General features: G+C 40.7%; 1 protein-coding gene and 1 long non-coding RNA gene across 6 annotated transcripts; one reads left to right on the top strand and one right to left on the bottom strand.

Annotated features, from left to right (window-relative positions):
• Positions 1-1,910: 1,910 nt before the first annotated feature.
• On the bottom strand, positions 1,911-8,708 carry LOC145862434 (uncharacterized). Its single transcript, XR_014381895.1, has 2 exons — positions 8,250-8,708; positions 1,911-7,082 (listed from the first exon to the last, which is right to left on the bottom strand). It is a non-coding gene; the product is annotated as an uncharacterized LOC145862434 (long non-coding RNA).
• On the top strand, positions 5,423-24,422 carry LOC106580932 (zinc finger and BTB domain-containing protein 44). Of its 5 annotated transcripts, none has more exons than XM_014162495.3 (6): positions 5,423-5,941; positions 11,560-12,631; positions 13,450-13,534; positions 13,832-13,983; positions 19,613-19,696; positions 20,924-21,183. In XM_014162495.3, the coding sequence occupies exons 1-6, from the start codon at positions 5,939-5,941 to the stop codon at positions 20,947-20,949; spliced, it is 1,422 nt and encodes a 473-aa protein (XP_014017970.1). In that variant the 5' UTR covers positions 5,423-5,938; the 3' UTR covers positions 20,950-21,183. The 5 variants fall into 5 exon arrangements, with proteins under 5 accessions (XP_014017970.1, XP_014017967.1, XP_014017969.1 ...); XM_014162492.3 differs by having other exon boundaries at positions 5,429-5,941; positions 19,613-19,913; positions 20,924-24,422; XM_014162494.3 differs by having other exon boundaries at positions 5,429-5,628; positions 19,613-19,913; positions 20,924-24,422.
• Positions 24,423-24,682: the final 260 nt, after the last annotated feature.

Consider the following 24,682-nt stretch of genomic DNA (forward strand, 5'->3'; position numbering starts at 1 on the left):
TCTTAGGGCAATTCAACGGGATGCTAATAGGCTTCCCACTGGGCACACTGGTTGAATCAATGTTGTTTCCATGTAATTTCAATGAAATTACGTTGAACCAACATGAAATAGAGGTTGAATTGATGTTTGTGCCCAGTGGGTTGACTACATAATACGATAGGGTAAGAAAAGTAGTGTTACTAGTGGCCTAGTAAGCTACAAAGCAACCTCTTCAACGGGTTTGGACCTCTTGGTGTTAAGGTGTTGGACTGACAGAGACCCGTGTTCAAGTCCCAGTTGGGCTACTGGTTAAGGGCCTTACATGCAGGGAGCTGCAAACCCTGTCAAAGCCACCTACAGTTTATGAAAAATCTTAAACTGTAACAGGACAATGTGGAGAGTGAGAGTGAGCTGTAACAGGGGCTTGATCCATGAATCCTGCGATGCAAAGGTGCAAACACTACTCCCTGCGCCACAAAAGCCTGGGCCTCCCCTCATGAAAAAGTACTACTGAATGACTACACAACTATTTGTGCAGTAGTGACTATGTAGCGACTTGTAGGAATTGTGTAGTAAATGTGTATTTTATGCACTACTCAAGATACACAAGTAGTGTTCAGTAGGAAAACAGTAGTGTTTCCAGTAGTAATCAGGTAGAGATTTTTACTACTTGATGTTGGTAGTAAATAAGTAGTCAAAACACTACAGCTTCACTACACAGGCTTTTAAATAGTGATCAGTAGAGCTCGTGGATTCCTGTGCACATGACCACAGAAGACAAAACCAGAAGTAGTTGGTTGTTCAAATCAAATTGTATTGTCACATACATGTTTAGCAGATGTTATTGTGGGTATAGCGAAATGCTTGTGTTTCTAGCTCCAACAGTGCAGTAATATCAAACAAGTAATATCTAACAATTTCACAACAGTACACACAATACACACATCTAAGAATATTAAGAATATATAAATTAATATATAAATTAATATATTAAGAATATATAAATATATGGAGCAATGTCGGAGCGGCATAGAATACAGTATATACATGAGATGAGTAATGAAAAATATGTAAACGTTATTAAAGTGACTAGTGTTCCATTTATTAAAGTGGCCAGTGATTCCATGTCTATGTATATAGGGCCACAGCCTGTAAGGTGCAGGGTTGAGTAGCCGGGTGGTAGCCGGCTAGTGATGGCTACCTAACAGTCTTGAAGGCCTTGAGATAGAAGCTGTTTTTCAGTTTCTCGCTCTGTGTTGTTTCCTACTTTGTGCTTGAAAGGATGCACACACTGAAAACCATCCCCACAGCATGATTCTGCCACCACCATGCTTCACCGTAGGGAGGTGAAGGTTTCCTCCAGACGTGATGCTTGTCATTCAGGCCAAAGAGTTAAATCTTGGTTTCGTCAGACCAGAGAATCTTGTTTCTCATGGTCAGAGTCCTTTAGGTGCCTTTTGGCAAACTCCAAGCGAGCTGTCATGTGCCTTCCATCTGGCCACTCTACCATAAAGACCTGATTGGTGGAGTGCTGCAGAGATGGTTGTCCTTCTGGAAGGTTCTCCTGTCTCCACAGAGGAACTCTGGAGCTCTGTCAGGTTCTTGGTCACCTCCCTGACCAAGGCCCTGTCGTGTCTTTGGCTATGCCGGATTAAGTGATATGACATGCTAACCTATAAAATTCTTTCTCTAATTAATATTACCTGATTAAGCTAATCATGTAAATGTAATTAACTAGAAAGTCGGGGCACCACGGAAGAACGTTTATAGAGCCGTTATCTTCCGAATAAACTCTTAAAATACTTAGTAATACTTTACATCGGTAGCAGTCACTATTAACCCTTATCTTATTTTCAGTCTCATAATGAAAGTTGTAAATTCTTGGCTATCTTCACGAACCCTGGCTAACAAGTTGAATCAGCAATACAAAATTGGGTTTAATTATTTATTTACTAAATACCTAACTAATCACACAGAATTACAAATACACAGAATACAATGATGTCATACAGAATTCACCCCTGGTGAACGGAACCTGTATGAAAGCTGGTTACACAAAGGAAAGGGGGTTGGGCTTGAATGAAAGAGCGGGAAGATTTAGGAACACAGAAACAGCAGCTATGCTATCGTAAATACATTATCTTATGCATTCTAAATTACCGCCCATTTGGAAAAGGAAAATGCAATAAATATTTACTCTGAGCTGCGCTTCGGTAGATTGGTCGTAGATGCTGGCCGGGTTGGCCAACAGATCTTCCTGTAAACTCAGAAGAATGTCTCTGGTGGTAAATTGGATACGTGGTGGTATCGTCGTCCGTCTGTTAGACTGGATCCGTCGTCCGTCCTTTCCTAGCCCCCGTCTACAGCGGCCGCTGCAAACTCAACGGCTAGGAAGTAGCACTTCTGTAGTTCATACCAGTTCATACCATAGCTCACGCCGAGGTTGGCTTAGTTCTGTCCTTGACATGTGTGTCCTTCTAACGTAGAGGCTGCAGACCTCCCGTACTGGAACCACCTGGTTATCTTTTCGTCAAAGGCTTATATAGTGGAGAGGGGGAGGGAGGTGTTTCATCGTTTATAACCCCTGTCTCTTCACAGGGTTGGGCCACTGATCAAGCAGGGCACTTTCCTTATGAAAACCCAATTCTCTCATTTGGAAGCTAAAATTACATTTAATCTCCTAACAAACAATTTCAATATCAAACATTTCAATTGCATAACAATTCCATGTGACTCTGATAACTAGAGGGTGGATACTTTCCCAGGTACAGTTTATGTCGTCCTGTCATCAGTCATAATGTCTCAGATGACAACTGAAATGAAATCCATACTCATTACGTTCCAAAGCATATTTCCAACTGGTTTTATTACCAAAATATGGTTCCTTTTCCCCATTTGTTTGATGTTCCCAGACTCTCTATATTTAACACAGGCTATTCAAGTCCTTCAGTAGGGTCAGAGAGGGGAAGGGAGAAAGGTATTTATGGGGGGGGGGGGGTCATAAACCTTACCCACAGGCCAACGTCATGACAGCCCTTCTCCCCCGATTTGGCTGGGCGGCCAGCTCTAGGAAGAGTCTTGGTGGCTCCAAACTTCTTCCATTTAAGAATGATGGAGGCCACTGTATTCTTGGGGAACTTCAATGCTGCAGAAATGTTTTGGTACCCTTCCCCAGATCTGTGCCTCGACACAATCCTGTCTCAGAGCTCTACGGACAATTCCTTCGACCTCATGGCATGCTCTGACATGCACTGTCAACTGTGGGACCTTATATAGACAGGTGTGCCTTTCCAAATAATTTCAAATCAATTGAATTTACCACAGGTGGACTCCAATAAAGTTGGAGAAACATCTCAAGGATAATAAATGGAAACAGGATGAAACTGAGCTCAATTTCGAGTCTCATAGCAAAGTGTCTGAATACTTATGTAAATCAGGTATTTCTGTTTTAATACATTTGCAAAAAAAATCTAAAAAGCTGTTTTCACTTTGTCATTATGGGGTACAGTGTGTAGATTGAGGAAAAAACATAATTTAAGGCTGCAACATAACAACGTGGAAAAAGTCAAGGGGTCTGAATACTTTACGAATGCACTGTAGTTAAGTCAAAGCTGAATAAAGACAAGGCGTCAAAGGGATTAATAAAAAAGTATAAATTGTCACGCCCTGATCTTTCACCTGTCTTTGTGCTTGTCTCCACCGCCCTCCAGGTGTCGCCCATCTTCCCCATTATCCTGTGTACTTATACCTGTGTTTTCTGTTTGTCTTTTGCCACTTCGTCTTGTTTGTCAAGCTTACCAGCGTTCGTCCTGTCAGCTCCTGTCTTTTTCCCTGCCTCTATTTTTCCCTTCCTCCTGGTTTTTGACCCTTGCCTGTCCTGCACTTGTACCCGCCTGCCTAACCACTCTGCCCGTCCCAGACCCTGCCTGCTGTCCTGTACCTTTGGTCCCATTCTGGATTACTGAACACTGCCTGACCCTGAGCCTGCCTGCCTTGACCTGTCATTTGCCCGCCCCTGGTGTTACAATAAACACCGTTACTTCACATGGTCTGCACTTGGGTCTCACCTTGATTCCTGATAATAAATATGTAATTTTATATGTAATTAATTTGATTAAATATTTTTTTTAAATGCTATTAAGTTTATAAAAGCTTATTATTTATTGTTTGATTATATAACTACAGTTAGAAACTTGAGGAAATAACATGTGCACTAGTCTTGTAGTGACGCAGTAGTGAAATAAGATGTGAATTTTGAATAGGAAAACAGTAAATGTGTCAGTTTTCAAAAGGGTTTATGTAGAAAATGTAAAAGGATCAGAAGCAATTCAATAGTGATCAGCAGTTACACATCACTACACACATTGATAGCAGTAGTAATTCAATCGGATTGAGTAGGCATTCAGCAGTCATGTGTAAGCATTGTGTAGTAATTCAATAGAAAATGTATAGGAATGTGTGGGTTTTAAGTAGTAGATCCCCTCAGTGGTTCCACAGTAGTCATTAAGGAATAATTCTTTGGTGATTTGAGTAGGAAATATGTAGTGTTCACCAGTAGTGAAACGTCCCAATTTATCACTCATTACTACATAAATCACTACTGGTTTACTACACATCTCAATAGCAATCAAGTAGTAAAACCATTAGGTATGTGTAGAAATTGTGTAGTAGTGATGAATAGTAATTCAGTAGTACTTACACCATTGTGCCCTCAATCTGAGTGTTCTCGCATTCACACCAAACTCAAAATGCTAATAGCCAAGCTCCAACATGGCCATCCCACCGCAGCCGCCAAAATAACTAGTCAGATAGAGAGGTGTAGGCCTAATATGGGAACGATCCATTTGGTGCAGAAGTGAGAGCAATAGTCCTGATCCAGCGCCACAAAAGCACAGGCATTGGGTGAAAGTGGTTAAAACAAACCAATGAGAGCTCCCATTGGATAGTTAACTAATCATGTGATCTAAATTGCGTATTTAAACCCCTTTTATTTTGTTTTTGGCTTCCAGGAGGCAGCACACAGGAAGTGATGCAGTCCAGAGGCATGGCTACTGAGGCTTGTGAGAGTAATTTTTTTTGTACAGAAAATCGACACCTGCCTTCCAAACTGCATCACCTCCCGAGTCCCCTTTTTGGTTCTCGTTGAAATGTTTTACTAGTATTGGTTTCAAACGTGCTCCTAAGCCATAGAAAGGCCACTGTAACTGAAATAAGAACTAAAATGTAACCTTGCCTTATGTTGTAAAATTGCCGGTTTGGTCTGTACTTCATACTGTCTGCTCAAACCTGCTCGAAAAGAACCTGACACTTTTCTACCCCGTGATTACAACAAGCATATTTAACTGCATTAATTGCTTGAGGGGCGGCAGGTAGCCTAGTGGTTAGAGCGTTGGGCCAGTAACCGAAGAGCTGACAAGGTAAAAATCTGTCGTTCTGCCCCTGAACAAGGCAGGTAACCCTCATAGGCTGCCATTGTAAATAAGAATTTGTTCTTAATTAACTGACTTGACTAGTAAAATAAAAAAAATTGAGATCCGTCAGACATGATCTTTACCAAATCAGACATTGCCTACTGCGCGTTGCATTATGGGACACAAAGTGCAAAAAGGATTAGCACAGGGAGGCTAGCTAAAGAACCTCAACGAAACGGTACTAACATTTACGTTTTGTAAACCTTTTAAAAACAGCTTGAGCTATCGACCGCTCCAAGTATTAATGATAATCTCAAATTTATCTGTGTTTGGCCAACGAATGTTTCCCAAACACAAGGAATTCCAAAGAACGGGGCTAAATCGGCACCGATAACAGACTGCTTGCAAGCTAGGCTGCTTTGTGCTGTCCACGCACAGCTGTGGTGTGTTTACATCGGCCTCATTTGACTCCACAACCCGAGGCCGATCAAGTCGAACAACAGACCGAATCATACACTGTTCTATCTACTGAAGGTATATTTCGTTGCATGGTCAGTAACTCGATCTCTGAAAACTGGTAGCTAGCTAAGTGTTGAAGATTGGTGTATGTGCAGTTTGCTAGCCGGTCAAGTGAAACGTTTTCATTAACGTTACATTAGCTAGCCAGCTAGCTAGTTTACTTAATTAGCTGGTTGCTTGTCGAAGCCTTTGTAAATGTTTATAGGCAGCTAACTACAGTTGCTCTTTGTTTTACCTTTACATAGCTTTCTTTGTTAGCTAAGTAGCTTGTTCGCTAACCAACTAGCTAGCTCGCAACGTGTTACTTGCAGCATGCAAAGCACTGTTGTTTACAAGCGAAAATACTGGGTTCAGTTGAGTCCCCGCCCCCTTTGCCTGTAAACATAATGCCTGTCCCAATTTTGGACGACCTCTGTTAGCTAGCTAGTTGATGTTGCACTTACACCTGATTTGATTTGTAAGAACTAAGAAGTTAATTGCAGCAGCTAACAACGTAGTTAGCTGCTTTCATCAGTATGATGATGCAATCTCAAGAAAGTTAGTGGAGACAGTTCAAGTAGGAATAACGTTCTCAAAATGTATTTCTTAATGTAGGCTACTAGGCCTAGCTACTCGTCAATATTTGTTTAGCTTGAGACTTCGATTTTGTTCTGTTTCAACAGTGCATTATGTTGGGCTATTTATGGACCCTTCACCTGGAAAAACGTTAGGCGAGTTGTTGAAAGTTCAAACCTGTCAATGTTCGAGTCGGGTTTTGAATTAGATTAGCCCAAACTTAGAATCAAGTGAGTATGATTTTGAAAGGTAGACAACAACCCACACTCCTCTCATCCACTGCAGCTAAAATCAGTGGTGCAAGCCTAATTTGCGTTGCCTTTATTGGGACAACAGCTTGGGAGTATTTCCTCCTCTTTTTTTCTTAGTGAGGGCAGCAAGCTCTCCCAAAGAGAGCCCCTTCAGGAGAGAGTTTTGTTTGATGGAAAATCTCATGCCTCAGAGCAGCCACATGTCTGAGAGAGGGAGACGGGCAGCTGCACTGCATCCTGTAGTGCAGTGGTTCCCAAACGTTTTATAGTCTTGTACCCCTTCAAACATTCAACCTCCAGCTGCGTACCCCCTCTAGCACCAGGGTCAGCGCACTCTCAAATGTTGCTTCTTGCCATCGTTGTAAGCCTGCAACACACACAATGTACAATACATTTATTAAACATAAGAATGAGTGAGTTTTTGTCACAACCCAGCTCCTGGGAAGTGACAAAGAGCTCTTATAGGACCAGGGCACATATAATCATAAAAAATCTGCTCTTTATTTAGCCATTTTACATATAAAACCTTATTTCTTCATCAAAAATGGTGAATAACTCACCACAGGTTAATGAGAAGGATATGCTTGAAAGGATGCACATAACTATGCAATGTTGGGTTGTATTGGAGAGTCTGTCTTAAATCATTTTCCACACACAGTCTGTGCTTCTATTTAGTTTTCATGCTAGTGAGGGCCAAGAATCCACTCTCACATATGTCGTGTCTTTGGCTATGGCGGATTAAGTGATATGACGTGCTACTCTATAAAATAATTTCTCTGTAATTAATATTACCTGATTAAGCTAATCAGGTTAATGTAATTAACTAGAAAGTTGGGGCACCACGAAATAATGTTTATAGAACTGTTATCTTCCGAATAAACTCTTAAAGACCTGGTAATCTTTTACCTCAATAGAAGTCAATATTTAATCGTCACTTTATTTAGTCTCATCTGAAAGTTGTAAATTCTTGGTTATCTTCATGAACCCTGGCTAACAAGTTGAATCAGCAATACAAAATTTGGTTTAATTATTTATTTACTAAATACCTAACTAATCAAACAGAATTGCTATATTGTATTTACTTTGCCACCATGGCCTTTTTTGCCTTTACCTCCCTTATCTCACCTCATTTGCTCACATTGTATATAGACTTATTTTTCTACTGTATTATTGACTGTATGTTTGTTTTACTCCATGTGTAACTCTGTGTTGTTGTATGTGTCGAACTGCTTTTCTTTATCTTGGCCAGGTCGCAATTGTAAATGAGAACTTGTTCTCAACATGCCTACCTGGTTAAATAAAGGTAAAATAAAAATAAATAAAATTACATATACACAGAATGAATCATACATTGATGGACCTGGTGAACGGAGCCGATATAGTGGCTGGTTACACAAAGAAAAGGGTGGGGGGGTTGAGTGAAAGAGTGGGAAGACTGAGGAACAAAGGGAGAAGCTGTGCTATCGTAAATACAGTATCTTATGCATTCTAAATTACCGGCCATTTAGAAAAGGAAAATGCAATAAATATTTACTCTGAGCTGCGCTTCGATCGGTTGGTCGTAGATGGGAGGCCGGATTGTCCAGCATGGATCTCTGGTCCTCTGAAGACTGTCTAGTGGTGAACTGGAGCATGGTAGAATGGATACGTCGTCCGTCCTTTCCTAGCCCACGTTTACAGCAACTGCTGCTAACTCAACGGCTAGGAGGTATCACTTCTGGAGTGAATAAGAGTTCAAAGTTCATACCAAGTTGCCATACTTTTAAGCTCATGCTATTTTCTGGCTGGTATAGTTGAAATTCATCCTTTCGGCGTGTTGACCGTCATCTTCACGTTGAATTTCGATGCTGATTTCGTTAGGTTATCTGAGCCCTTTTAATGTAGGACCGTCGCCCTAACGTCCTCGGAACAGAAAGTTACATTTTCATCAAGGGGCTTATATAGGATTGGGAGAGAGGGCTGTGTTTCATAGTTTACAACCCATGTCTGTTCACCCATGTCTGTTGACATAGTCACATCGGTAGAGTAGAGAGAGGAAAAAGGGGAAAGGTATTTATGGGGGTCATAAACCTCCCCACCTCAGGCCAACGTTATGACACATAGGTATGTGGTAGCAAAGGGTATCAATGTCTTAACAGCGTGATTTGCCAAGGCAAGAAACTCTGAGTGCCGCCCTATCCAGAAATCTGGCAGTGGCTTCTGATTTAAATTCAATTTTCACAGAACCACTTGTTGCAATTTCGATGAGGCTCTCATGTTCAGATATCGGTAAGTGAACTGGAGGCAGGGCATGAAAGGGATAATGAATCCAGTTGTCTGTCATCCGTGTCAAGAAGGTACATGCGTAATTGCGCACCCAGCTCACTCAGGTGCTTCGCTATATCACATTTGACATTGTCCGTAAACTTGAGTTCATTTGCACACCAAAAAATCATACAATGATGGAAAGACCTGTGTGTTGTCCTTGTTAATGCAGACAGAAAAGAGCTCCCACTTCTTAATCATAGCCTCAATTTTGTCCCGCACATTGAATATAGTTGCGGAGAGTCCCTGTAATCCTAGATTCAGATCATTCAGGCGAGAAAAAACATCACCCAGATAGGCCAGTCGTGTTAGAAACTCGTCACCATGCAAGCGGTCAGATGTGAAAATTATGGTCAGTCAAGAAAACTTTAAGCTCGTCTCTCAATTTAAAGAAAGTGTCAATACTTTGCCCCTTGATAACCAGCGCACTTCTGTATGTTGTAAAAGCGTTACACGGTCGCTGCCCGTATCATTGCATAATGCAGAAAATACACGAGAGTTCAGGGGCCTTGCTTTAACAAAGTTAACCATTTTTACTGTAGTGTCCACAACGTCTTTCAAACTGTCAGGCATTCCCTTGGCAGCAAGAGCCTCTCGGTGGATGCTGCAGTGTTACCCAAGTGGCGTCAGGAGCAACTGCTTGCACACACGTTACCACTCCACTATGTCTCCCTGTCATGGCTTTTGCGCCATCAGTACAGGTACCAACACATCTTGACCACCAAAGTCCATTTGATGTCACAAAGCTGTCCAGTACTTTAAAAATATCCTCTCAGGTTGTCCTGGTTTCCAGTGGTTTGCAGAAGAGGATATCTTCCTTAATTGACCCCCCCAAAAAATGTAACGGACATATACCAGGAGCTGTGCCAGGCCCGCCATGTCTGTTGACTCATCCAGCTGTAACACATAGAATTCACTGGCTTGTATGTGAAGCAGTAATTGTTTCAAAACATCTCCTGCCATGTCACTGATGCGTCGTGAAACAGTGTTGTTTGATAAAGACATTGTATGTATAGTTTTTTGGTCCTTTTCCCCCAGCATTGTCCCAGCCATATCCGTGGCAGCAGGAAGAATTAAGTCCTCCACAATAGTATGGGGCTTGCCTGTCCTAGCCACTCTGTAGCTCACCATATAAGACGCTTCTAGCCCCTTTTTATTAATGGTATCTGTTGCTTTTGTGCATGTCTTACTTTTATATATGTCTTACTACTCGAAAGTCGTCTTTATTCTCGCTCAAAAAACTCCCGTGGCTTATTTTTCAAATTGTCATGTTTCGTTTCTAAATATCTGCGCAAGAGTGAAGGTTTCCCGCGAGAGTAATGGTTAATATGATTGGATGTCAATTGTTTGACTAGGCTACCTGTATTTGACATTGTGTTGTTATTTCACTGAACACTAGATGGTTTAATTGTATTTTTGGTAGTGAAACGAGGCTACTCAGGCGAGGGAAAAAAAACACCCAAATGTATAGCCCGGTTGGAAAATATAAATGTACTGAAAATGTGAAAATGTGTTTTTTAATTTAAATTTTTTAATTTAAAAAAAATCAATAAATGTGAATCACGTTTTTCTTTGGCGTACCCCCAACGGCATTGCCCAGGTTGGGAATACCTGCTGTAGTGGACTCCACATGAAGTTGTCTTTCACCATGATGCATTTGCTTTTATTATTGTTACATAACTTGCCATTTTATCCTCCACGCTTGTCTACCACTCTCTACCTCCCTCCACCCTCTCACTACCTCCCTCGCTGCCTGCTCTCTTTCCTAGTCATTTCTTGGATGAAACCAAACTGAATCTTTTAGGTTAAAATGATATGCTTTTACACAATGACATTATTTGTTTGAACAATTTGGGCTTTAGGTTTTCGTTGGAGTGTAGGATAATGTAAGCAGCACTTCAGTTGTCCTCAACCATCAACAATGAAAAATGCAGATTGTTTGGTGTTAGGTTAAGTTTGTTTAGAGATTTGTTTATCTTCTCTCTAAAACATTGCAAGACCTGTAAATACATGGTCTCTGGCTTTAAATATCCACATTAGTTTATGCTAGTAGCACATTTATATATTCAATTTTTTTGGATGCAACTTGAGGTTGACAGACCTGAAATTAATCTGCGTTTCAGTGGGTTTCCAAATGTCAAGAGGGATGTTTCTCTTGGCTCTGCACTCCTTCATCGCTGTTTTTGTTTGTGCATTTCTTTTGCCACTCTGTTAAGTCCATGTTGTGAGGCCAAATGAAAGTCACCCCAGACAATACTGACTGTTGTCTGTTAACACTTTGTTTAAGTTGTCTGTCTGTGTGGTTACTTAGGTTAAACTGAGCTCCTCTAATCCTATCATCTGACAGTGTAGGTTTACTACACGGTGGCAGTTTTTTTCAATACCATCACTGGATTTATATTCAGGTTTTTATTTTTTATTTTAGTATAGCCACTGTTTAACATCCATAAGGATAGGGAATTACAAACATTACATTGACTTTATAGCAAAGGCCCAATGTAGGCCAACCATTGTAGGCTAATTTTCCATTCTTCCTGTAGGTGAACGCCCTCCAGAGCAAGTACGTTAAGACAAAGATGGGGGTCAAAACCTTTATCCACAGTTCCCCCACGCACAGTCAAGAGATGCTGGAAAAGCTAAACGCCCTGCGCAACGAGGGCCACCTCTGCGACGTCACCATCCGGGTGCAGGACAAGTTGTTTCTGGCGCACAAGGTGGTGCTGGCCTGCTGCAGCGAGTTCTTCCGCTCCAAACTAGTGGGCAGGCCTGAGGAGGAGGACAAGTTTGTGTTGGACTTGCACCACGTCACGGTGAGCGGCTTCACCCCTCTTTTGGAGTACGCCTACACTTCCACCCTCTCCATCAGCACGGAGAACATCATCGACGTTTTAGCCGCTGCCAGTTACATGCAGATGTTCGTCGTGGCGAGCACATGCTCAGAATTCATGAAGTCCAGCATCCTCTGGAGCGCCGGGAGTATGGGGCAGGAGAAACCGCAGGAGTCGGCTCTTGGCGAGAGCGCTTCCTCCCACTGCGCTTTGACGCCGTTGGACAGCAGCCTGTCGCCTGTATCTTCTGACTGCAGTGTGATGGAGAGGAACATCCCTGTGTGTCGCGAGTCGCGCCGCAAACGTAAGAGCTTTATCATGATGTCCCCAGAGAGCCCACTCAAATGCACCTCACAGATCACCTCGCCGCAGATGCCCAACCCATCACCCTCCTCCTTCTCGGAGACCGCCACCCAGCCCGTGGACTCTTCCCTGGCCTTCCCGTGGACCTTCCCCTTCGGTATCGACCGGAGGTTCCACCCGGATAAGCAGCCCAAGCTTCCCGAGAGCCCACGCCGTCTAGACCAGGCAGGGCCCTCGGAGGTGAGCCGCCGGCTGAGTGACTTCCTGGCCTGTGAAAGCTCTATTAAGGCGCCACTGTCGCTGGCGGGCCCCGAGGAGGATGTGCGCGTGAAGGTGGAGAGGCTGAGTGACGAGGAGGTCCAGGAGACGTTGTCGCAGCCCGTCAGCGCTTCCCAGAGTTCTCTGAGCGACCAGCAGACAGTGCCCTGCAGCGAACAGGTCCAGGAGGACCTCCTCATCAGTCCGCAGTCCTCCTCCATAGGTATGGGTGTCACGTGAGTGGACAAAACACTCCAAAGTCAGTTTGTCAGATGTTTTCAGACCTCAACAGTAGTCTTGTGTCAAGCTCAGTCTGCAACACATGCCAACAGTTGTGTAGATATAGCTATATGCCTCGACCCCAAAATAATGGAAGAGCCAGGCCTAAGCACAGAATCTGGTGTGCATATATTTTCCGTTAATTTTGGATTGCGTCATGTAGCTGGGTCTACATAACGGATGACGTAGGATGTGGACTTATCTCAATACAAGATCACCAACTTTTTTTCTCTTTACACTTTTTGGGAGTGTAATTTCCCTCTAAATTTAAAGGGCTAATCTGCAGTTGCTACATACTTTTTTTGCTTATAAATTAATGTTATTTAGGTCTACCCATTGATTCTTGAAGAATATAACCTATAATTGCCTCATGAGATTTGTTCAACTGTCGTACCACATCAGAACCTGAAATATAATCTTGTTTTACTCAAAGTAACAAAGGCCTAAATATAAACAAACACTGTATAGCCTTAAAACATGTTTAAAACTATAATTTTGATATCATGGATGGTCAGTCCTTGCATCGATAGCTCTGTCTATGAATTTGAGTGGCTATGTTTCTCCGGCCCCATTCCTCAGCTGTTTTCCCAAACAGTGGCGGGGAGAACGCTTTGTTTCAACTGCGGATTGCCACTTTAAAGCTATTCAGTCTTTGCATTGGATCTGTGTATGGGGTCGATCCCGAACCATGTCTTATGGAAATCAGACTGAGAAAGAGCTAGTAACTGGTGGAAATTATATTTCTTCTTTGTTTTGGCATAGGTTCGATAGATGAAGGAGTCACAGAAGGGTTGCCTTCAATACAAAGTACATCCAATGCTGGAGGTCATGCTGAGGATGATGAAAGGTAACAATATGAATGGTTGAAGACTTATATTTTTTAAATGTAAGTGGAAATATCATGATCACCTTCCCTGGTTTTCAACTCCATTTATTTGGAAGGTTTGATAACCTTGATTTTCTTTTGTTCAAGCTAATCTTGCATTTATGTAAGATGTTCCATTTTGCCTTCCAACTGGTATGGAAACCTTGAGGTCTTGATGTTATTATGATGAAGCTAAAGGAAGGTTTTGATCTGACACCCCAAGGTCTACCACATTTATGTCTACCTCACTGAAGCACCACATCCTCTTTCTTGTTTCAGATTAGAAAGCCTCCAGTACCCTTACCACTTATACATAAGCCCTTCAACCCGCCCTGGCACTAACGGGCCTGACAGACCTTTCCAGTGCCCCACGTGTGGCGTCCGATTCACCCGCATACAGAACTTGAAGCAGCATATGCTCATCCACTCTGGTAGGTATTTCCACACAGCCACTATGCAGTTGAACAGGGCTGTGTAGACTAACTGCTGCTCTGCGACCTCTAGCAGGTATCTGTTATGTCCTATCTGTTTATGTCATAGGTACCCATCTGGAAAGTAGCTCATGTGACTTGTACTGTATTTACATTGCCCTCTACAGTAGTTCCATGCGTCCTCTATTCACCCGATGATAGGAGCCGGAGATTAATGGTATGAATGGCTCGTTAATGGTTTGACTCATGGCACACTGTGTAGAAGGATGAAGGGCATTCCAGGGAACATTGATTTTGGAAACACTTGGGGCTTAGTGTCTCCCGCTTCGGCTGACATCGGAAAAACACACTCATCAAGTGCACACATACCCAAACTCGTGCTTGATGACAGTGGAACATTATAACAGGAAATTATGTCAACCAAATATCGACACAAATCTCAACTTGACTCTTTACCATCACAAACAAGCAGTGCTAAGTTCAATGAGATTGGGTGTTGCTGTTTCACCTTTTCCAGCCCTTGATACAACAAGTTTGATTTTGGAGTGTAATGTCCCATTAATATCTGCTATAAGCTTGAAGCATGATGTTCTCAGTGGTAGAGAATGCCTACTTTTAAGTTGTCTATAAAGCCAGTTAGTAGTTGTCCAAAAGTAATCAGGCTTGCATGTGGACAGTCCCATTTGTGTAGCCATGTACGGTTACAGCATGTGGAAGGTCACTAACTATAGGCTGCAGGCAATGACTCCACATTGTGTCCCAACATATAATGGGATAATGGTCTTTGGTACTCCAAACTTCAGACACACTGCTCACATCTATCAAGAAGACCACCATTGTATTCATTGGGGTTCTATCCCCCTGCCAATACACACATCCACTAGACCCAATTATGAAATTGGTATAATGGAGTAATCCATCAAAGCAAGAGGGGAGGGGGAGTGCTCTCTGCCTTGCAGCTGTGTCCAGAGGTTTTTCACTACCGTAGCTCACTATCGTAGCTCCTGTGTGGTATTATTATTATTCTGAACTGGCCAGTGAAATATACCATAGAGTAGGGCTGACTATCTGGGTGAAAAGACTTCATGGGGCCCAAGTCTTTTTCTTCAGGGCCATTTAAGCTCGACCCATAGTGTTGTATTGTATGCAGTTAAAAGTAATGCAGTTCACGTCTGCTTAAATGAACTTACCCTGGCTCTGCGAAAGGAGCTTCATTGGAAGTTCTCGTCAACGTATGCCTCATAGAGCTGTCAATGTATTTTTATATTTCTCATTGAAAAAAGTCAGTGTTAATCTTAAAGTCGTGGCACGTTTATGAGGGCCATAAATAACTGAATCAACAGAAGCCCTTTTTGCCCTTCATATTGTACCCCTGGTCCGATCAGCTCAGAAATGCTTGTTGCGACTAGTAATGCACCTATATGACATTTTTTGCCGATACCGATATTTTCTTTGCCAAAAAACCCGATGCCGATATAAAAAACTTTAGCGGCCTTTTAAGCATTCTAGTACAGTTAAATAGTTAAAACACACACATGGACGCAGCGGTCTACGGCACTGCATCTCAGTGCAAGAGGCGTCACTACAGTCCCTGGTTCGAATCCAAGCTGTGATTGGGAGTCCCATAGGGCGGTGCACAGTTGGCCCAGCGTCGTCCGGGTTTGGCCGGGGTAGGCCGTCATTGTAAATAAGAATTTGTTCTTTACTGACTTGCCTAGGTAAATAAAGGTTACACAAACACAAACACACCACAATGACCAAAAAGTTATTTTGTTGGCATTTACGTATGTCCCCATTACCATTTAAACATAATCAAAACCTATTTCTTTCACTTGCTGTGCTGTTTCCTTGTTCATTTGTTCAGTCGTTTCATTCTCAACCAGGATTTCTATGGAACGCCGTTTGGTTCTTTGCACGTCAAAAAAGATACACGTCAAATAACACTATTTGTAAGCTTGTTGACCAATCAGGACCTGAATATGACTGCACGTCACATAATAATTTAAAGCGCTCATACATTTTTTCCGTAGTTATTACTCATTGATTACACTATCACTCGTATTTCATATGTCACAACGATTCATCGATACATATGTTATGATGCTGGTAAAGTTGTCTCGCGTACCTACAGTGCTGGTCATAAAAAAAAGCTAGCTAGCTCATGGATGCAAACTATGTTCTTCCCCAAAAACATAGCAACATGACAATCTGTTTCAGTAGCTATAGTTAGCTAGGTAACTATATAGCTAGGTGTCATCTAAAATAACCCTAATTTATAAGACAGTTCTTATTTGATTAGTGGTGGTCGGACCCATCTATGTGAAGCTAGCCACAATAAGGATTAGCCACAATAGTGGACTTTGCGGTTAGCCTTCAAAATAAAAGTATGTCATTGACAGTGATGCAAATGAATATAAATAGTAGAATTATGCCATAATTGAATAGATCATGCTAAACGAGGTTGGAATGTTGTTATATAAAATCAGTAAAAAGACAATAATTTGTTAATTTGACAAAATCTGTTGAAATCACACTGGATGTATTATACTTTAGAATTGCATTGGGGGCATACTTATTTCACTGTACAGCCTTACCTATTCATTGTGGATGAATGACATGGGGTATCAGTCTACTCAGTGACACCCAGAGAACATTAGCACCGTAGCTCTTATTGCGGGACTCTGAAACAACTGTGAATTGAGCCACATTTATTGTCAATCTATGTGCATCTGACATGCCCCCTGAGCCCACACAGACACTCTTGACACCTATTCCAAATGGGAACTACAAATGTGGCTCATGCGCACAGTGCAAATAGCACTGTAAAAACATCCTTCTTCAGACACCCACATACAGGTCGAAAAATCCCTGTTAAGGGTATCACCTCATGCAAGACCAAGGGAGTAATCTATCTCATCACCTGTTCATGTGGAAAAGCCTATGTAGGACAAACGAAAAGACAATTAAAACGACGCATAGCTGAACACCGCAGCTCAATCAGGTGTAAGAACATTGACTATCCAGTAGCAGCTCACTTTGCTGAAGCTAACCATCCAATCTCCTCCCTCAAGTACACATGCATTGAGCATGTTGCTCTACCAAGGAGAGGAGGTAACATGGAGATCCTACTACTACTAAGGGAGGCTTACTGGATATCCTCTCTAAAAACATTGACCCCTAGTGGTCTGAGTATTGACTTTGATCTCAGGCCCTTATGAACTATTCTTTCTGTTATGAACAAGTTTTAAAAATTGATATATTCTTTCTACAGCTTATCAGCATACACCTAATATGTTCCCCCTGTTGATGCTTATTATACATTAAGGTTGAACCAAAAGATTACATGTAACAAATCTGAAATGAAATACCAAACAATTAAATAAGTGAAATTGAATTAAACAATAATTTGTGTTGATGCTAATATTATGTACAATATTTAATTGTTTCTATATGATAACAATAGCCTAATATATTTGATATGCCATAAACTATTGTTTTTTTTAACAGTTTCATTAATTCATTCTAATTAACTTAATCATTATGACACACCCCTCACTATTGTCATTGGTTGCACCAATTGCACTGTTTGTCTACATAACCTGGTTCAAGCATTCATGACAATTCCCTGAAGAAGGCACAGTGATGCCGAAATGTTGGTGAATACCCAATACATTTCTGGGAGTTTATATATGGAGTGTGCGATTTCTCTTTATTTTGATAGTTTATAGTTTATTTTCCGTTAGTTAGCACCTCCACACAAACACATTTTTCTGGGTTTGCTCCAGCTCATGTTTTTGAGCACTATTCCAAAGGAAAAACAATACTGCAAAGATGTTTTGGAGTCTGATAACTCTGAGGAGGACGTCGGGAAAATATATCTTTGGTATTGAGTAGACTGATACCCCATTTCATTGAGCCCCAATCCTTAGGTAAAGCTGTACAGTGCAATATGAATGTCAATACACACAATAGGATGACTGGGGAGGTGATTTCATACAGTCACAGTCCCACGATAAGAGCTACAACGTTAATATTTAGTAAACTCTTCACAGTTGTGTTCTGTGGGTGTCACCGAGTATACTGATACCCCATTTCATTGCTTCACATTTCAACCTTGTTTAACATTATCTACTCTAAATATGGCATGATTCCACCAATTGTAACCTTCTGCATCACTTTCAAAGAGGTACTTTTATTTTGAAGGCAAACTGCTAATTCCACTATTGTGCCTAATCCTTATTGTGGCTAGCTTCACAACACATAACCCAGTCCGGTCGAGCCTCACTAGCCAGATGAAGCTAGCTGGCTGCTTATAACGTTAGCTTTGGGCAACAGGGTTAAGTAGCTAGCTAGCTACTATTTATTTTCACGAACTGAAGTTCAATTTCAATAAGCGAACCACAAGTGGCAACCTAGCTAATACTTACTCACAAGGATTCCTAAATCATTGCTAAGAATAATGAAAATGACTGCAGTTTCTACTGGTCATTTTCTTCAGGCTGGTTGTATTGGTGCAAGCTAGGTACCAAGCTAAAGCTAGCTAGCTACCCCAGAAGTTGCGGTCGAACAAATAATGCTTTATTACCAACGAGGTATTGTAAACACATCGTTCGTGGCCGGTGTTTGCTTGTTTGCTGACTTTTTTGTACAGCTTTGACTGTGCTACTGATAGTAGTGGTGGCGCTTGGCTTGCACGTGCACATTCAGAACACACAACATTCTATAATGGGGCTGTGTTATTTGATGTGTCAAATAGTGTTCTTGTCAAACAGTGTTATTTGACGTGTATCTTTTTTGACACGCAAAGACCCAAACGGCATTCCATAGTATGTCATGAAGATAATAGCAGTGACGCTATTACTGTGTAACTCCGATAGCACACTTGGTAGTGTGTACCGGTGCTCGACCAGTCGCGAAAGCCAACATCACCCATGACAGAGAACAGTTGATTGTCAAGGGAAATTAATTCCATTATCTTGGTGTTAATGGATTTCGCCTTTGAGTTGTCTCGCTGAAATGTTATTACTCTTTCAAACGAGTGCTCAACTTGTTGACTGCTCGATCCACACAGCAGACATTGTGGGCTAGGTTAGGAATGCTGTGTTGTGCAAAATTTTGCGTGGCGTCATTACGTCATGTACCTATGCTATATAGGTATACACATCAGCTTTGACATCGGTTTTGCACATCAGCGTTTAAACTAGACATCGGGCCAATACCGATGTTGGCATTTTTAACTAATATCGTCCGATTCCGATATGTTCACCGATATATCGTGCATCCCTAGTTGCGACCCATGTGTTTCAATGAACCATGTGGGACATTGGAGACTGGATGCCTCTGTCACAGTTTCTTTGGTGTGCATGCATACTATACTGTAGGTCATACAATGATGATTACTACCTGTTTCTGTAGCTATTACACTGACATTGTACACATCTATTTTTAACACTCACACTTAATATTTTTGTGATACATTTTTAACACTGACATCTTTTTTTGTTTTGTGATAGTTTTAACATTGACAATTCTAAAAATCAACATCTTAATGCAGAATTAATAGTTAATCTATTGTAGTGATTCTAATGTGCGACACAAGTCATCTTTCTTTTCATCCCTTTTTCAACAGGCATTAAGCCCTTCCAGTGTGATCGCTGTGGGAAAAAGTTCACACGGGCCTACTCCCTAAAGATGCACCGGCTGAAGCACGAAGGTAAACGCTGTTTCCGGTGCCAGATTTGTAGTGCCACATTCACGTCCTTCGGCGAATATAAGCACCACATGAGGGTGTCCCGCCACATAATCCGCAAGCCCCGGATTTACGAGTGCAAAACGTGCGGCGCCATGTTTACCAACTCTGGCAATTTAATTGTACACCTGCGGAGTCTGAACCATGAGGCATCTGAACTAGCAAACTACTTCCAGAGCAGGTGAGGAGTCCCGGGGTGTTGTCCCTTCATTTAATCAGCTTAATGTAACACGGGAAATAAGGAAAAAATACAAATAAATCTCCCATAGTGGCCATGTTCAGGGAGATATGCTATTTCAAGCTTTTCAGAATTGGTTCATTAAACAGGCCCAACTAACTGTTGCAAACTGAGCATACCGTGAAACTTACAGTACAACACATATCAGTCAGGCTGAATATGTGGTTCAAAGCAGTCTTTGGCCACTTTCCTCAAAATCCCTATATAGTCGGCAATATATATATATATATATATATATATATATATATATATATATATATATATATATATATATGTCTTAGCTCAAGGGTAATGTAGCATAGATTATTACATGAGTTACTATTGTGTATTTTGTTGTCCATTTTCTTAATTGAACCATTCCATGCTGTTATCTTAGTTGCTTGCCATTGGGAAACATACAGTATCAAATTATACGTGCTACGGGCTTTTAATCCTTGCGTCTCGCAACAATTTGGATAAATTACATAACCTATTTCTGTCAGAATTAATTTTTCTTTTCCATATAGGAATTTCACTCAGTTTAAAGGCTTTTATTAAAATGTATAGCTCATAGTACTTAACGTACTTATACATAAAGCAGACATGTGCTCATATATTCTAGACTTTTCCACTTCTTAATCAAACTCAAGCCCTCACAGGTTGGTAGGGCTCAAATGGGCCATTTACTTTTTAAAATGTTATAGTATAATGTCTATGCCTGAGATCATAACAGTGTATGGAAAATTCTTTGGCGATCCAGTTTGATTCTCAAAAAACAGATCACAGGCCTCACACAGCCCTCACATAAAGATCTGTCACCGTATTATTTTTCAAGAAAATGTACCGATTTCCATACGTTTTTCATTTTGGCTTTAACTTCAACCATATTTACTGTGTAGTCTACTTCATATAGGAGGTTTAGAGACACTTTCATCAACAGCTTTCTACCGTCTTATGTCTCCACATGGTCCCAGTGATTTCCTCATGCCCGACTACCTGAGCCAAGTGCAGGAGGAGGAGACTCTGGGGCAGTACGAGCTGGTGGAGCACGGCTTTGAAGGCAACAATTCGTCTGTCCAGATGCCGGTCATCTCCCAGGTCTCCTCCACCCAGAATTGCGAGAGCAGCACCTTCCCCCTGGACCCTTTATCCTTGAAGGACGAAAACATGTCAGAGGAGCCAAAGACAAATGGCAGTAACAGCTCCCCGGACAGCTCGGAGGAGGAGAACGCCCACATCAAAGAGCTGGCTTCCATTACGATTGAGTGACCGTCACTTCCTAATTGTCCCACTCGTTCCCCCTTCCAATCCAAAGCCCTGACTTTGGAAAGTGCCTGAGATTGCCCTTCTTTAACGAGCACCACTAGAATTAGAGGTCTTAACTTTGCTAACAGTGACAAGTAGTTTCTTTCCTTACTTATTGGATTATTGTTTTTTGCATAATGATAGTTCATATGATAGACGCTGTGTTACTTCTTGAGTGCCGTCGCTTCAGGCAAACTGTTAGTGTTACTAAATATTATTTGATAATAGACTGCTACGTTGGATTTTGTCGTGATTTATGTGAGCGGTGTGTATGTATTCCTTCGTGAATAGGAACACAGTACATTTAAACCTTAAGAAAATATATATATATTATTTGAAAACTTGAAATTGCATTATAGAGCTCTCATTGTCTCTTTCTTTACGCGCAATATGAATGAACTGTAGCTACTACACTTGACTTGTATTGGGTGTTGTTCATAATTTAGGTATCTACTGTGGCTTTGACTCTCAAAGGTCGGGTCACAAAGGCATGGCAGCATTTCATATGTGAAGTCAGTCGTTAAATCATCAAGAGAGACGCACTGCAGCGGCTGTGCTTTCCGATATCTGGAAGAGCTAGGCTAAGTTCAAATGTGAAGTTAAAGTGTAGTTAATTTGTCAGACCTATTTCATTAGAAATACTTGTCCCTAGCAGTTCTTGTGTGATGGAAATCTCTATACTGACATAATTGTAATATGTCAGCTGTGTGACAAAAAAAACGAGTCTCACTATAATTAGTGGTTAAATAAAATAAGAAATGTCAGTGAGGTAGAAGTAATACGTCACCGTAGGTGACTTATAACTAATATGTCAACTTTGGTGACATATAACTACTATGCTTCAATGTCACTTTTTTGACATACAATGAGACCATGTTGCATTTGGTGGAGCATGTGTTGGTAGGAATATTTCTACCTAACTTTACACAGACCGTTTACATTGGACATGAATGTGAGTGACATTCTTCGGACTAACGTTGTACTAATCAAGTGGTCAGCACATTAGAATTTATAGCTGGGTGCCTTGCTTTTACTTTGAGTTTAGTTTTGTAATTCTGTGTATATGGAGCCAGGAGAGGTCTTCAATAACATGGCCAACATGACATTGCTTTGTATCATTTAAGTGTGATCGATAGATATTTTCATCTTCATAGTGTTTTCGGTTCACCTTGAGATTTTCAGGTACATTTTCTTTGTCACTGCTTTTCAACAGAAATCTTGCCCTAGCTTGGACACCTGTTATATTGAGCCATCACTAGTCAGTTGCACATCACCATGCCTTTATAATAAGGTGGTGATACTCCTTTGATTAAATGCTACTGATATTTATTTGTTCATTAAGTGTAGTCCTTATCAATTCATTAATCTTGGTCGTCCTGCAAAAAAACAAAAAAGGACTTTTGCGTGCCAATGAAATGCAAAGTAGATTGCAAACTCTGATGGTAACATTAAAAATATTACTAGGAAAATAGGAATTTGATGATATTTAACGTGATGAATCTGTTATTATTTTGTTTTGTCATTTTAGCAGATGCTCTTATCCAGTGCATATCTTGGGCTCAGAGAAGTAAAGTATGTTTTCTAATCATAGAGTGGGTGCTCAGAGATTTGACTTATGATTGTCTCGTGCCATCCAATCAACCTTTCCTAAAAGATGTGGCATTTAGCCTAACCACCCTATGTCTGGGTAACAATCAAGGTCTCCTATTGGACCAAATGTTCCCAATCCCTTTGGGGGTTGGCGTATCTACCATTTTAATCTATCGTTGCTGTTGACATTATAAAGTAATGAGGTAATCATGCTTGGTTTCCCCATGCTATTGAAATATTGTTCACAGGAAATGTAATTTTCACTTCGATAGACACTGTATCATGTGCGTTGGAGAAACTATAGCCTTTATATAGGACCTTGCATAGCTTCAAGCTGCACAATTTAAAATCTGTAGTCATTTTATTTTTTCACACTATTGAGCATTTTAGCGCTTAAGTAAGCTTGTGTTTTGCGTGTGTTTGTTTCTGTTTGTATTCATATACCTTTTTCATAAAGAAATGCTGCTGTTTGTTGAAACTTAAAGTGCCCAAATATTTTTGGTGAACCTATTGTGTGCAATAAATGGACAAGCTGTTGGGTTCTATGTTTATATTTTGTGTCTGAATAATGAAAGAAAAGAATGTACTGTTTTCGTATTGTTGTGTACTTACAATGTGATAAATTAACTGAAGAAAAACAAGTGAGAATCCACTCAATCTGTGAAATCACGAACGAAGTGTACATCTTGATTTTTAATTTGATTCTTTTTAAATTACTCCTAGGATTGTGAAATGCACGTTAATTTGAAAGTCCTGTGAATCTGAGAGCATGTGTTTTCTTTCTTCTGTTTGCTGTTCAATAAGGCCTTGTTGAGGTGAGATGTGTTAAAACCTCAGCACGTATCAGCGTTTTGTTCTTGATTTTTCTCCAACTAAAGTTTTTACAGATATTAGCATGTCTTTCCTTTGTTCCCCAGATGTAGCTTCTCTTATGTGCAATGTTTAAAAAATGTATTGACTATATATGCCTTTTCGATGTGTACATGATATATACATTTCCTGGTTCATATTGTTTGTTGAAAATATGACAAAACGGTAGCTCTTAGTTATACATTATATATTTTTGTGACTTTTGTATTACGATTGCTGTTTTATGAGTATGCCATCTTTTGGATATTCTTGTTAAATGTGAATACATCAAACACATGTTTAATACATGTTTAAGGAGTGTGGGCCTTTTAATGTTCACTTTGTTGACTGTCTGTATTCTTTATACTGTAGATTAATTTCCAACTTAGTTTGGATGATTGAAAAATATGTTGTATTTTGTGACTTTGATATTTAATCTGTAGTTTCATTTAACAGTTTTAAACATCCCCATAATGCAATTTGCATATGGTGCAAGAGCAAAAATGTTTGTGGTTTCATAAGCAAGTGTTGAATGTTCAACTTTTCCAGATCATTTCCAAGATTAACTGTTCTAAACTGATGAAACCACTTTCTACTGCTATACAGTTAATGGATGTTCCCAATTCTGATCTGTGTTTTTTCCTAGTTTGCAATTATATTGTGAAGAGAGGTGTTTTGTACAGTACAAAAAACAACTGAAATGTAAATAAAAACTTGCATCGACTCCCACCCCCTTGGCCAAGTTATTTATTTTTGAGGACATGAAAGGACAACGTATCTGGTATGCATCACTTATGCAAACGTCTGACTGGAGCACATGTCTATAAATTATTTTTCTTAGCTATATGCCAAACAATAAAACCCACCAAGCTCAAAAACAGAGTTCTGCTTTAACGCTTGCCTAATGAAGGTGTTTGTGGTTACTACTCATAATCATGTTTACCACTGTTTATTGCTAAAAGCACTCTAGGCTACAGATTAAGTTAATC

The sequence above is a fragment of the Salmo salar genome, chromosome 20 (assembly GCF_965601325.2).
Source record: "Salmo salar chromosome 20, fSalSal1, whole genome shotgun sequence".
NCBI classification, from domain to species: domain Eukaryota; kingdom Metazoa; phylum Chordata; class Actinopteri; order Salmoniformes; family Salmonidae; genus Salmo; species Salmo salar.

What these genes read in the sequence shown, in the direction of transcription:
- LOC106580932 (XM_014162492.3), top strand. An exon ending in TCCGCAGTCCTCCTCCATAG is followed by an intron (nt 12,632 to 13,449) that starts GTATGGGTGTCA and finishes GTTTTGGCATAG; the next exon opens with GTTCGATAGATGAAGGAGTC. An exon ending in GCATATGCTCATCCACTCTG is followed by an intron (nt 13,984 to 19,612) that starts GTAGGTATTTCC and finishes CTTTTTCAACAG; the next exon opens with GCATTAAGCCCTTCCAGTGT.